Below are 13630 nucleotides of genomic sequence, written 5' to 3'. Positions count from 1 at the left end.
TTATGTTTTTAGTTTCTAATGGAAGGTTTTTATTTGGTTCTATGAATAGTCATTTTGTTTCCTATGCATTTCCAACAATTTGTTATTTTCTCTGTTTATCCAAACTTCCTAATCTACCTTTGTCAAGCCTCCAAAAATTAGTAGAGGACAACCACCATTTAAAATTTGATGGTTTTGCTTACTTCTAATGATCTAGAGGGCTGTAAGAGCTTTAAGGTTCCTAGCAAAAAATCAATCAATAAATAAAAGACATATAAGTTCTGAAAAGTAATAGCACATTTTTTATTTTGTTATTTTAAAAGTAGGTGAGAACAGAAATGTTTAAATGGTGTTTATTTCCAAGGTAATTTAATTCAATCAATAATTTGAGTTGGTTTCAGACCTTTTCCTTTAATGAGGAAAAACTGTGATACAGATACAAAGTTTTAACGTTCACAAAATATTGGCCTATCCTTAAGGAAATTATACTAATTGGGATTTCTCTCAAATTACTTTAGTTACCTTTACCATTATTAAAATTAAGTGACCTTCACTTGGATTAAGTAGTAATAAAAAAAAAAGATGTGAGACTAGTGAGTTTTGATCCCAAGTCTTCTATCACTGTTGAGTCTTTCATGTGTGTACTTGAAAACAAAATATCCACAAGTGTTTCACTGGTTTGAAGAGTCTAGTGGTGAATGTTACCTAATCAGTTGTCAGTACTGTAACTGATAAGAAAGTTACCTAATTAGTTGTCAGTACTATATTACCAATCATGGAAACGTATGCTAGTGCTCTTTTATTTTTACTTTTATTTATTTATTTATTTATTTATTTTTTTGAGGTGGAGTCTCGCTCTTTCACTCAGGCTGGAGTGCAGTGGCGTGATCTTGGCTTACTGCAACCTCTGCCTCCTGGGTTCAAGCAATTCTCCTGCCTCACTCTCCTGAGTAGCTGGAATTACAGGCACCCACCACCACACCCAGCTAATTTTTGTATTTTTAGTAGAGACGAGGTTTCATCATGTTGGCCAGGCTGATATCGAACAACTAACCTCATGTGGTCCACCTGCCTCGGCCTCCCAAAGTGCTGGGATTACAGGTGTGAGCCACCGACCGTGTCCAGCCCTGAAGCTCTTTTAAAATAGCTAAAAAGAAATTACTGTGTATGTGCTTAATCTCACTTTGTCCCTGTTTTGTTGCATAGTATCTAAATAAAAGGATATTATTTATCCTCATGCTAAATTTCCAAAACTGATATTTACATTTACCATTTTTTAATGATGGAGAGAAAAGTTAATTGTCTTATTTTGATAAGTTTAAAATAGGACCTATCCCATTTTTTATGCTTTTGGTCACAGTTCTGTCACCAGAATGCTAGCAATTAGACACATGCAAGGAGTAACCTAAATACTTTAATACAATGGTTTGAAGTGCTATAGACAGTAATAACTACTGGACACTAAATCACAGTGTTTGTGACATGTCACAGAGAATGATAGGACTTTCTGCAGCATAAATGTCCTCTTAACTAATCCTCGTGCTGTTAAGTTACAGCGCTTTGACTTCTGGGTCTAAAAAAGGCACCTACTTCTGCTGTATCTTAAACATTACCCTAGTTAAAGCCTCATCTTCAGACCTAGGAGAAAATGACAGTCAAAATGAACTGCTTTCATGAGACACTGGGCCAGAAATTAAAACTATTCAATCCATCTAGGCCAAGGGACTGTCATGGAAGACGTGGACATGTGAGATTTGAGGTTTTTCTATAAATTAAATGTTAATATCAAAAGCACACTGATACGAGGCCAGTGTCTAGGACCATGTGTCAGAATAATAGCATTTTCTTGGAGCATTAATCTGATCTTTAATAGAAAATTGCAAAATGTTTCTGGAGATCTTATGTTACGATCAAACTGATTAAAATTAAAATTGTTTATAAGGTTTTAAAAATGACTTTTAATATTAACAATACACCATGCAAAGGTGAAATTTGGTTTTCTCTTTTGAACAAAATTTTCATGTGAGAGATAATGAAAGATTTTTATTTACCTTTTGAATAACTAAAGGGTGAAAAAAGAAGGAAAGAGAGACATTTAGTTGGCCTCATGCTGTCTTTATTAGGTTTCATTGTTTGGGAAACTGAGTCTACTCTCTATAAAAGGGTAAAGGTTTTGTTTCATCTTCTTGGCTAAAGCAATGACTACTTTACAGTGACCTGTGGATCCTATTTTGTAATATCAAATGTCTTAAAACTTCGATATTTGACAGACTTTCCAAGAGTAAAAATTTCAAGTTCTAAATTCAGCCTTTTTGACCTCAAACTAACTTTTTTGCTTATTAGTTTCCCTGAAGTTCAAGAGAGACGTATTAGGCTTATTGGCTTATTTGTTACATAAGGATTATGCAGAAAGCATTGTCACATCTGAGGTGGTGTTTAACTTCTTTGGGGTTATGTTTATATAGATGTGTTGCTAATATATGTTCCAGGATTGTATGAGATTCCTAAAATTCTTCCATGTTTTAATATATGTCATCAGTAATAATTATGCTTATTATGTTGAATTGTTATATGTCACAGAAATAATCAAATTTCCTCATCAACTGTGTCTTCAACTATGGCTTAAGACTTTTGACATCTACAATTATTATTTTACACTGATTCTTCTCAAAAAGTAACTTATAATCAGCTACAGTCCATGGCTTGCTTCTTTGGGGGAGTTCATGAAAAGGACTCTTTAATGAAGGTTTCTGATGACTTTGGAGGTTGTCCTATTAGATTAGAGAGAGAAAACGTCCAAGAAACTAATTGAAAAACTGATATGTTCATAAAGTTTACTAACCTAATATGAAGCAGAGCAGGAGTTAGTTGCATACACTGAACAAATGGAGGCCAGAAATAATTGCTTATGGATTTTTTTTGTTTGAAACATTGCTGCCTTTAACAATTGAGAAGAGCATTACTCTTGAAAATTAAATTTGAGGCATATTTCTCTCTCTGCCTAATTTCTCCAGAACTCATAAGCTAATTGTGAATATTATTAATTCATGGCAATGTGTTTGCATATGTTTAATAAGAATCTGTTTTCTGCTGGGTGCATTGGCTCACGCTTGTAATCCTAGCACTTCGGGAGGCCAAGGCAGGTAGATCACTTGAGGTCAGGGGTTTGAGACCAGCCTGCCAACATGGTGAAACCCCGTCTCTACTAAAAATACAAAAATTAGCCAGGAATGGTGGTGCATGCCTGTAGTCCCAGCTACTCGGGAGGCTAAGGCAAAAGGATCACTTGAACCTGGGAGGTAGAGTTTGCAGTGAGCCGAGATTGCGCCACTGCACTCCAGCCTAGGTGACAGAGCAAGACTCTATCTCAAAAAAAAAAAAAAAAGAATATGTTTTCTTTTATAATGAGACACAGTTGGAAGAACTGGTCATTTTCCCAGGGCTTTGACTGAAATGGCCTTGTGAGAGGTTCCAGCAAAGCCAGTTTAAGATAGCCTATATGGACAATGGTTCTTGTTGCACTTTGTGTGGGTAAATAAGCCAAGTATATGGGACTGAAGCTTATTTGGCAGGTAGGTTGGTCCTGCTGTGATTTGTCTTTAGTGGAAGTGGGAGACTGGAGAGAAAAAGAGTGTATTTCAGAAGAAACCTATAGTATTCAGTTAACTTTTGATTTTTGGGTGGCTATGTGGGTCACCCATGGTATGGAGCTACCCACAACACTCCTCAATAGCATAAAGCAGCCAGAAAGATTGATGACCAGGTTCCCCATGATTGAGGAATTGATAAACAGAAAAGCGGCACTAAAATGAACCCAATTGTCCCGTAAATCTGATTTTTACAGTTTATTTTGAATAAACATAGAAATTGACCCTCTCAAGTCTTGAAACTTGAGAGAGTTACATTTGTTTTATCTGAGTTCTTTCTCAGGAAACCAACCATCAGACCTCCCACGTAATATCAAGGGACTGAAACTCACCAGATCACTGTATTTGGACAATGAGATGCCAGACTCCTCACCCCTTATGGCTGCCTAACCAACTATCTGCTTCCTGTTAACCGACTCCTCATCCTTACCACTCCATAATTCCTGCTTCCCTGCATGTAGATACATTTCTGCTATATAAACCCCTAACTTTAGTGAGTCAGGGAGACAGATTTCAGACTGATCTCTCATCTCCTTGGCTGCAGCACCCAATTAAAGCCTTCTTCCTTGGCAATACTCATTGTCTCAGTGGTGGGCTTTCTGTGTGGCAAGCAGCAGGACCTAGACTGAACCCCTGGTATTTCAGTAACAAAATCATGGGTGACTTCCCTGTCTAAACAAAGTCACATTTTGATTCCTTTCATTGTAATGAGATGAGCATTTTAGGCAGGGTCAGCCTTCTGCAAAACTGCAAGGAGCACGTTTCACTATAAGAATGCCATGTAAGCTGGGCACAGTGACTCATGCCTGTAATCCTAGCACTTTAGGAGGCTGAGGCAAAAGGATCACTTGAACCTAGGAGTTTGAGACCAGCCTGGGCAACATGGCAAAACCCCACCTCCACAAAAAAATACCAAAAATTAGCCAGGCATGGTGGTACACACCTGTAGTCCCCGCTACTCCAGGGGCTGAGGTGGGAGGATCACTTGAGTCCAGGAGGTTGAGGCTGCTGTGAGCTGTGATCACACCACTGCACTCCAGCCTAGGTGACAGAGTGAGACCCTGTCTCAAAACAAAAATGCCATGCAGCTGGACTGGTACAGGACGCTAATTGAGAGGGGATAGAAAAGAGGTTGCCATGTCCTCTGTTTTCTTAGCCAATGCACTTCCCTAGCAAGATCTAGATCGATCCACACTGTTTCCGCATCTCTGCTGGAGATGAGAACCTTCAGTAGTCAAACAGCTCTCATCTCTGGGGTCTGCATAACTTGTTTGATGACTAAGGGAGACCCATAAGGCCATTTCTTACAGCCCACAGCCAAGCCCTCTGTGAAGAGGAAAAGGCAACTCTTCCAGCAAGGAAGTCCTCACCCCTTTTCAAAAACTTTCCTAGGCAAACTTGTAGGCTATCAATGACTCTAGTTATGACCTCCCAACCCTTACTCAGGAGAAACCACTTTGTAATGTGGGTTTTCAACCTTGACTGCACATTGCAATCACCTGGGGATCCCCCGCCACCCACAAAGATTCCGATGTTATTGGTCTGAGGTGCCGCCTGAGAATTGGTGTTTCCAAAGCTCCTCTAGTGTTTTGTGTTTTTCTAGCACAAGCAAAGTTGTGAGTCACTGTAGTGCAATGCAGTTCAGTCACAATTGCCACAATTGTGTAGGCTCCATCAGAACCACCTGAAGGACTTGGTAGACCACAGCTGGCTGGGACCTACCCCTAGGCTTCTGATTCAGTGAGTGAGAGGCAGCGCCCCAGGTTGTACATTTCTAACAAGTTCCAGGCGCTGCTGCTGCTGGTCCAGAGACCACTGCATTAGAGGCCAGAGTTCTCAACTATTGACTACACATTAGAACCATCTGGACAACATTTAAGACGTACTGATGCCTATACCCCAACCCAGACTAGCTGAATCAAAATCTCTGGTAATGGGGCTCCAGAGATGTTTTTCAATCCTCCCAGGGGATTCTACTGTAGAGCCAGTTAAGAACCACTTCTAAACAAAAAAACATTCTTACTAAAAAGATTAAAGAGACATACACCAAGTTTGCAGGCTTCCTAGACAATGGAACTTCAAACATAGGATTTGCCTGTGGTATTTATTCTTTCTTGGGGCCCACTTGCAGTGTACTTGATAGGATGATGGATCAGAAACCTTGACCCAGCAGCCTAAAAATAGTGGTCAGCATCGATAAATCTCATCTATTACAACAAAAAGGAAAAACAGTTACAAGGCCCCACTCCAGGGGAAGCTCAGGTCCTCCCCACCACCCCGCGTGTAGATGTGCCCAAGAAGTGGCTCCTAATAGGCCACTCAAGTTCTGCCATTGAAGGAGAATACATGGGCAAGATACCTCTTGCAGCCTAGAATTTTTTTCATATATGTGACTTTAGTCTCTTCTTTGTATAGTGACTTTGTAGATGAAGAGAAATTACAACACCTTACTTGCGAAGTTGACTAAGTCATGGGGGCTCTTCCTCCAGGTTCCCAGAGCAAAAAGCAAAAAGCCCTGTACTCCCTGGTGCCCACCTGATCATCTTGCCCGTGGTTTTTCCATCCCAGAGGTACTGCTGCAGGCCCAGAGCCCTCCAGGCAGAGAACTGACATCCAGGAACCCCTCCCCAAGCCCTTTCTTCAACTCATTCTTGCTATGGCAAGAGTGTGGGTTGAAGTGATATCTCGGAAGTTTATTCCATCATATTAAATTCTCAGTAAATCACCCTTTGACAAGTCAGTTTAAGGGATACAATGTAGACAGCTAGAAAAGACTCTATTTTTGGGCCAGGTTTTGCCAGCTGTTTCATAAATTGCTCAAATCATCTCTAATGCATCCTATTTTTGTCACTAGTCATCATGTCAGAATCTCTGCTTTCATAAAGAAAACTTCTCTGGCCTGACACACAGCCACTATCTACTGAACTTTGCTGCAGGCCAAAATGTCTTCTGAGATCTCCACTCAACGATCCTTAATATTTTGTGGAGAGAAATTTACAAGTATGCCCTTGATACATAAAAAGGTCACAAATTCTAGGGTCTCACTGATCCCAGTGATGTCTACATCATCTCCCCTTCTAGCCGGAAAACTCAAACATATGTGGAGTGTGCAACAAATGGGGAGAGTTGTTCTGCTGCGACACTTGTCCAAGATCCTTTCATGAGCACTGCCACATCCCGCCCGTGGAGGCTAAAAAGTGAGTAAGACATGTCCCCTTCCCTGAGCCCTTTTTTCTTGTGGTACAGCTCCTCCTGCCACTCATGAGTACTCTGCAGTTTCTGTACCTGGTTATGTGTTTCTTGATGCATAAGGAGCAGGCTCCTTAGTATCAGGATCCACAAGTATTATCCAGAGCTGTTGAACAGTGCTGGCAGCAGCAGATTAATGGGAAGCAAAAACTCTTCAAGTGGTTATTGAGTGCAATAGTAAGAGGTGTCAACCTCTGCCTCCCCTACTTGGCTCCGAGACCCATGCTCTCTGATGGGGTGATGCCAACATACACTGCCTGCTGCTTTAAAGCATATGCCACCTACTGTGGGACCATCACACAGCTGGTAAAGCCAGTGCTGCAGCAGTCTATCAAGCCAACTGACTCTGGGTCACAGGTCACATGTTGAGACCTGTGAATTCTGCAAGTGTGAGTCCCTGGCTCACTTCCTTTGCTAAAAAATGTGCCTTTGGACAGAGGTGATGATATGCAGGATACCATGGAGTGCTCTGTGAGTGGTGTGTGGACAGAATTGTTAAGGCTGAGAGGATGATCTCTACCAGGAATGTGTCTGACTCTGTGAGGGCAGAGCATTGCCCTTCCATAATGGAGAAGGCTAATGTGACCCACCTGCTCCCAGAGTGTCATCTCAGGGGATCAGCATAAACCTCTGCTTTTGACCAGTTGGGCAATCTGCAGAGGCAGAAGAAAAATCAGCGTTTTGGTTGAGCCCACGTATAGCCCCCATCTCTGCACCAGAGATGCAAAGTGCTCTCAGAGGAGCACTTTGTAACAGGCTCCTTGAGCAAGCACTACATGGCCAAGGAGATGTTGGCACCACTAGGATGGGTCATTGTGCTTGCCTAATTATCAACAGCCTCCTAGCACAGACAGCCTAGTAGAGAAGGCTGGAGAATAAATCTAGGAGCAAATGGAAGATGTCTGACACCATGTCCAGAGATTTCCTTTTCAAGAAGTTTCTGCAGCACAGATTCTAGGTATAAGATATGGCAGGGCAGAGGGAGAGGATGCCTATAGCCTGTGTTCTGTGCTTACTCAGCAAAGTTGAGAAACAAGAGCTTGTTTTCTGATTTTTCTATGATCTGATTGACTCACAGAGGCCCAACACTTTGTGCTTAAGGTACTCATTTCCAATAACCATGGCAAACAGTGCTCATTATCAAGTTCCCAGTGGCTCAGATGGGAACCCTAAGTTTTGAGGTGAATGAGACTCCGTCACTCACAGGGCACTTCACCCAATAGATGATCACCCCTGCTATTGCTATTGGTGGAAGGGCATGCCTTTGGCTATTGAGTCCTAATGGGGCTCTAGTGCAGAGGCCTCCAAGAGAGAAGTTAGATACAAGGTGGAAACCACCAGGCATTCTTGAGCACAGGACTTGAACAACTGTAAGAATGGCGGCTGATTCACAGAACCTGCCATTGTTCACTTTATGCCCCATCTCTCAGGAACCCGTGGAGTTGCATCTTCTGCAGGATAAAGACTATTCAGGAAAGATGCCCAGAAAGCCAACCGTGTCATCAGGAATCTGAAGTCCTGATGAGGCAGATGCTGCCCGAGGAGCAGTTGGTGAGTAAAAATGTGAACCTGAAGCCTCCTCCTTTCTGTTCACCTGGGCAGGAGAAGCACAGTCTTACAAAGAGCTCAAGGAATGGAGCCCAAAAGCAAACTGCTGGCCCATGGTGTGCTTTTCTCCATGACCTAACACTACAATTCATATTTCAAAGAAAATTCCTGGTCCAAAGAAACTCCCCATGCCATGTTTCCTTCAAAGAGTCCACAGGTTTGAGAGTTGTGTGTTCTCTTTGGGCACGCATATGAGCTCTTTCTCTCTAAACTGCATTTAACTTGAAATGTCCTCCATCTTTTGCAGAAATGTGAATTCCTCCTCTTGAAGGTCTACTGTGATCCAAAAAGCCCCTTTTTTGCCTCAGAACCATATTATGTAAGTAACAGCCAAAAAAAATGCTTATACTGGCATTTGTCAAATCTGTAATCTGAATCCCATGGTACAAGGTGCCATTCTATTTGCCTTGTTGATGAGTTTTTAGTTTAGGCTACTATAAAAATTTATCATAGATTCGGTCAGCAGAAATGTTTTTCTCACAGTCCTGGAAGCTGCATGTCCAAGATCAAAGTGTCAGCAGGGTCGGGTTCTGGAGAGGGGCTATCGTCTAGGTTGCAGAGACAACACAGGGTTGCTCCCTGTGTTCTTAAGTGGCAGAAAGAGGAGAGAACTCTCCGGAGTCTCTTTTATACGAGCCCTAATCCTATTTATGAGGGCTCCACCCTTCTTACCTCATGACCTCTCCCAAAAGCCCCACCTCCTAGTACCTTCACAGGGGGTTTAGGATTTTGACCTATGGATTGGGGGGCCCCACAAACCTTTATTCCATAATAGTGGGAGTCTATGGCACCGGGCTGATAGCCTCACTTTGGTCTTTTTCTCAACAGAACAAAGAGGGGTCTCAGGGCCCACAGAAGCCCATGTGGTTAAACAAAGTCAAGAGAAACCTGAATGAGCAGGCGTACTCCCGAGTAGAAGGGTTTGTGCAGGACATGCGTCTCATCTTTCATAACCACAAAGAATTTTACAGGGTGAGTGGCTCTCCCTGCTTCCTTTTCTTTTTCAATTACATCACTTTAAAGTCACTTTCCCTTCATCTTTTCATATCAGGTAAATGTTACAATCACCCTTATCATATGACAAGCCCATACAAGTACAAATCGTGGAAGTATCCTAAAAACCCTGTGGTGCATATGGGGAAAATAACAACGAACTGGAAGGTGCCATTGCAAACATGGTCCTATAACCTCAGAGTTGACTCATTTCTAGATGGTTTATTTTCACCCACAGAGAACAAGAGGCTGCAGACTCATTTGTTTCTACTAGAAATAGAAGTGCACTTTAAAGGCATTTAAAGTGTTTCTCTTCTCTAGAGGAATATACCAAATCAAAGGTCTCAAATGTCAAAACACTAAATTTCTTTACATCTGAATTTCCTGGCACCATTTCAGAAATTAACAAGGATTATGTCAAGGGGTGAGAGTGAAGGGAAAAGGAAGACGTTATTAAATGGCCTTAAACATTTCTGTATTATCATAAGGTTGCTTAAAAAAATGCTGTGCGTAAAAATCACACAAGTAGAATTTTTAAAACTTAAATTAAACCATAAGCTTTTGATCAGGAATTAGATTTCAATGTAGTACTATTTCGACTTCTCTGTCTTCCAGATAAAGATGAATAATTAAATTGTCAGGGAACATAAGCAACTCTTAACTAGATTAATTCTCACTTAACATTTGGGATAACCTAAAACAAGGCCCTGGATTATCTGCAACACTGGGTGTCTCGGCTCATTGAATAATTGTTGCTATTAATGTTTTTTTCTTTGCTTTTTCAGGAAGATAAATTCATTACACTGGGAATTCAAGTACAGGACAACTTTGAGAAGAATTTCAGAAACATTTTTGCAATTCAGGAAACAAGCAAGAACATTATAATGTTCATTTAGCCCATTCTTACTTCCTCCCTTCAGATCCTCTGGCAGCTAGCTACACAGTGTGCACATGGTCCCACTAATCTCTGACTGCTCCTGTGGAAACTCCACATCACAATTCTCCAAACTTTTTCATTGACATTTTAAAACTGTCTTTATCAGCTTTCAATAAAATTCAAAACTCCTTCATGTTAAAAATTCTCAATAAGCTAGGTATTGAAGGAACATATCCCAAAATAATAAGAGCCATTTACGACAAATCCACAGCCAACATTATACTAAATGTGCAAAAGATAGAAGCATTCCCCTTGAAAACAAGCACAAGACAAGGATTCCCTCTTTCACCACTCCTATTCAACAAAGGATTGGAAGTCCTAGTCAGAGCAGTGAAGAAGCAGAAAAAAGTAAACGGCATCTAAATAGGCAAAGAGGAAGTCCAACTATTCCTGTTTGCGGACAACATTGATTCCATATCTAGGAAAGCCCATAGTCTCAGCCCAAATGCTCCTTCCACTGATAAACAACTTCAGAGAAGTTTCAGAATACAAAGTCAGTATACAAAAATTACTAGCATTCCTATACACCAACAATAGCCAAGCCAAGAGCCAAATCAGGAAGGCAATCCCATTCACAATTGCCACAAAGAGAATAAAATACCTAGGAATACAGCCAACCAGGGAGGTGAACGATCTCTACAATAAGAATTACAAAACACGGCTCAGAGAAATCAGAGACGACACAAACAAATGGAAAAACATCCCACAGTCATGGGTAGAAAGAATCAAGATCATTAAAATGACCATGCTGCCCAAAGCAGTTTACAGGTTCAGTGTTATCCCTATCAAACCACCAATGACATTCTTCACAGAACTAGAAAAAAACTATTTTAAAATTCATACAGAACAAAAAAAGAGCCCAAATAGCCAAGGCAATCCTAAGCAAAAAGAACAAAGCTGAAGGCATCACGTTACCCAACTTCAAACTATAGTACAGGGCTTCAGTAACCAAAAGAGCATGGTCCTGGTACCAAGAAAAAAGGCACATAGACCAATGGAACAGAACAAAGAACACAGAATAAGACTGCATGACTATGACCATCTGATCTTTGACAAAGCTGACAAAAACAAGCAATGGGAAAAAGACTGCCTGTTCTATAAACGGTGCTGGGATAACTGGTTAGCCATATGTAGAAGACTGAAGCTAGACCCCTTCCTTACGCCATATACAAAAATCAACTCAAGATCAATTAAAGATTTAAATGTAAAATCGAAAACTATGAAAACCCTGGAAGACAACCTAGGCAATACCATCCTGGACATAGGAACAGGCAAAGATTTCATGACAAAGACAAAAGCAACCGCAACAAAAGCAAAATTTGACAAATGAGATCTAATTAAACTTAAGAGATTCTGCACAGCAAGAGAAACAATCAACAGAGTAAACAGACAACCTACAAAATGGGAGAAAATATTTGTAAACTATGCATCTGACAAAGATCTAATATCCAGCTTCTATAGGGAACTTAAACAAAGTTACAAGAGAAAAAGAAACAACCCCATTAAAAAATGGACAAAGGACATGAAAAGACACTTTTTTTTTTTTTTTAAGATGGAGTTTCACTCTTGTTGCCCAGGCCAGAGTGCACTGGTATGATCTTGGCTCACCGCAACCTGTGCCTCCCAGGTTCAAGCGATTCTCCTGCCTTAGCCTCCCGAGTGGCTGGGATTACAGGCATGCAAACCCGATTAATTTTGTATTTTAGTAGAGACGGGTTTTCTCCACATTGGTCAGGCTGGTCTCGAACTCCTGAACTGAGGTGATCCACCCGCCTCAGCCTCCCAAAGTGCTGGGATTATGAGCGTGAGCCACCATGCCCAGACGAAAAGACACTTTCCAAAAGAAGACATACATGCAGCCAACAAGCATATTTCAAAAGCTCAACATCACTGATCATTAGAGAAATGCAAATTAAATCTACAATGAGACACCATCTCACACCAGTCAAAATGGTTCTTGCTAAAAAGTCAATAACAGCTAGTAAGGTTGTGGAGAAAAGGGAACATGTATACACTGTTGGTGGGAGTGTAAATTAGTTCAACCATTATGGAAAGCAGTGTGGCAATTCCTCAAAGTACTAAAAGCAGAACTGCCATTCCACCCAGCAATCCCATTACTGGGTACATACCCAAAGGAATATAAATCATTCTACCATAAAAACACATGCATGTAAATGTACATTGCAGCACTATTCACAATAGCAAAGATATGGAATCAACCTAAGTGCCCATCAATATCAGACTGGATAAAGAAAATATGGTATGCATACACCATGGAATAGTATGCAGCCATAAGAAAGAATGAGATCATGTCACAGGAACATGGATAGAGCTGGAAGTTATTATCCTTAGCAAACTAATGCAGGAACAGAAAATCAAATACCACGTGTTCTCACTTATAAGTGGGAGCTAAATGATGAGAACTCATGAACACAATGAAGGGAACAACAGGCACTGGGGTCTACTTGAGGGTGGAAGATGAGAAGAGGGAGAGGAGCGGAAAAAATACCTATTGGTGATGAAGTAATCTGTACAACAAACCCCTTTGACAAGAGTTTCCCTATATAACAAACCTTCACATGTATCCTTGAACCTAAAAGTTTTTTAAATTGTAAATAAATGGATCATTAATAAAAAAATTTTAATAATGAACTTTTCTTATCAAGTTCTCGTATTGAATAATTTGGAATGAAACTTGTAATTGATACCGTAAAGTCTTTCTATAAAGGATCATATTATATCTTCCCAATTATTCAGTTTCATACTTTTTATTGTTACTGTGAAAGTAATCTTTTCCCATTGAATTTTATTACTGATTATTGCCTATTACAGAAAGCTACTGTTTTTTATGTACAATTTTGTCACTGATTACCATACTGAATATTAGATAGCATCATTTTCACCTTTTACCCAGTGGCATCAGGAAGCCTGTGGTGGCTCCATAGCATCTCCAACTTTCAATTCATGGAATCGTAATTGGTTTGGGAGATGAAAGCATTCCTCAGTTGAGAACTAAAACCTCTGACAATTCTTGGTTATGTTGGAAAATGATTCTGCCAGGGCACCCTGGTGTATTTGCATGTGTAAAGGAGGAAAAAATAATTTTTCTGCTACCCTTCTAAGTTTCCCCTACCCAGATCCTCTGGGGCCCCTGTAACAAAAGACAGATTAACAAGAGAAAAACAGAAGTTTATTAGCATATATAGAGACATATATA

General features: G+C 40.5%; 1 protein-coding gene across 8 annotated transcripts in view; it reads left to right on the top strand.

Annotated features, from left to right (window-relative positions):
* SP100 (SP100 nuclear antigen) overlaps positions 1-10555 on the top strand; it is a 120765-nt gene extending 110210 nt beyond the window's left edge. For all 8 annotated transcript variants that reach the window (XM_030917117.1, XM_030917114.1, XM_030917116.1 and 5 more), the window contains 5 exons: positions 6708-6823; positions 8306-8426; positions 8731-8802; positions 9312-9455; positions 10262-10555. In XM_030917117.1, coding sequence (XP_030772977.1) covers positions 6708-6823; positions 8306-8426; positions 8731-8802; positions 9312-9455; positions 10262-10372 — 564 coding nt within the window. In that variant the 3' untranslated portion in view covers positions 10373-10555. The remainder of the gene's footprint in view (positions 1-6707; positions 6824-8305; positions 8427-8730; positions 8803-9311; positions 9456-10261) is intronic.
* The last annotated feature ends 3075 nt before the right edge of the window (positions 10556-13630 follow it).

Source organism: Rhinopithecus roxellana, chromosome 14 (genome assembly GCF_007565055.1).
Source record: "Rhinopithecus roxellana isolate Shanxi Qingling chromosome 14, ASM756505v1, whole genome shotgun sequence".
Lineage (NCBI taxonomy): Eukaryota > Metazoa > Chordata > Mammalia > Primates > Cercopithecidae > Rhinopithecus > Rhinopithecus roxellana.
The sequence above is the reverse complement of the archived record's forward strand: the minus strand, read 5'-3'. Positions and strand labels throughout refer to the sequence as shown.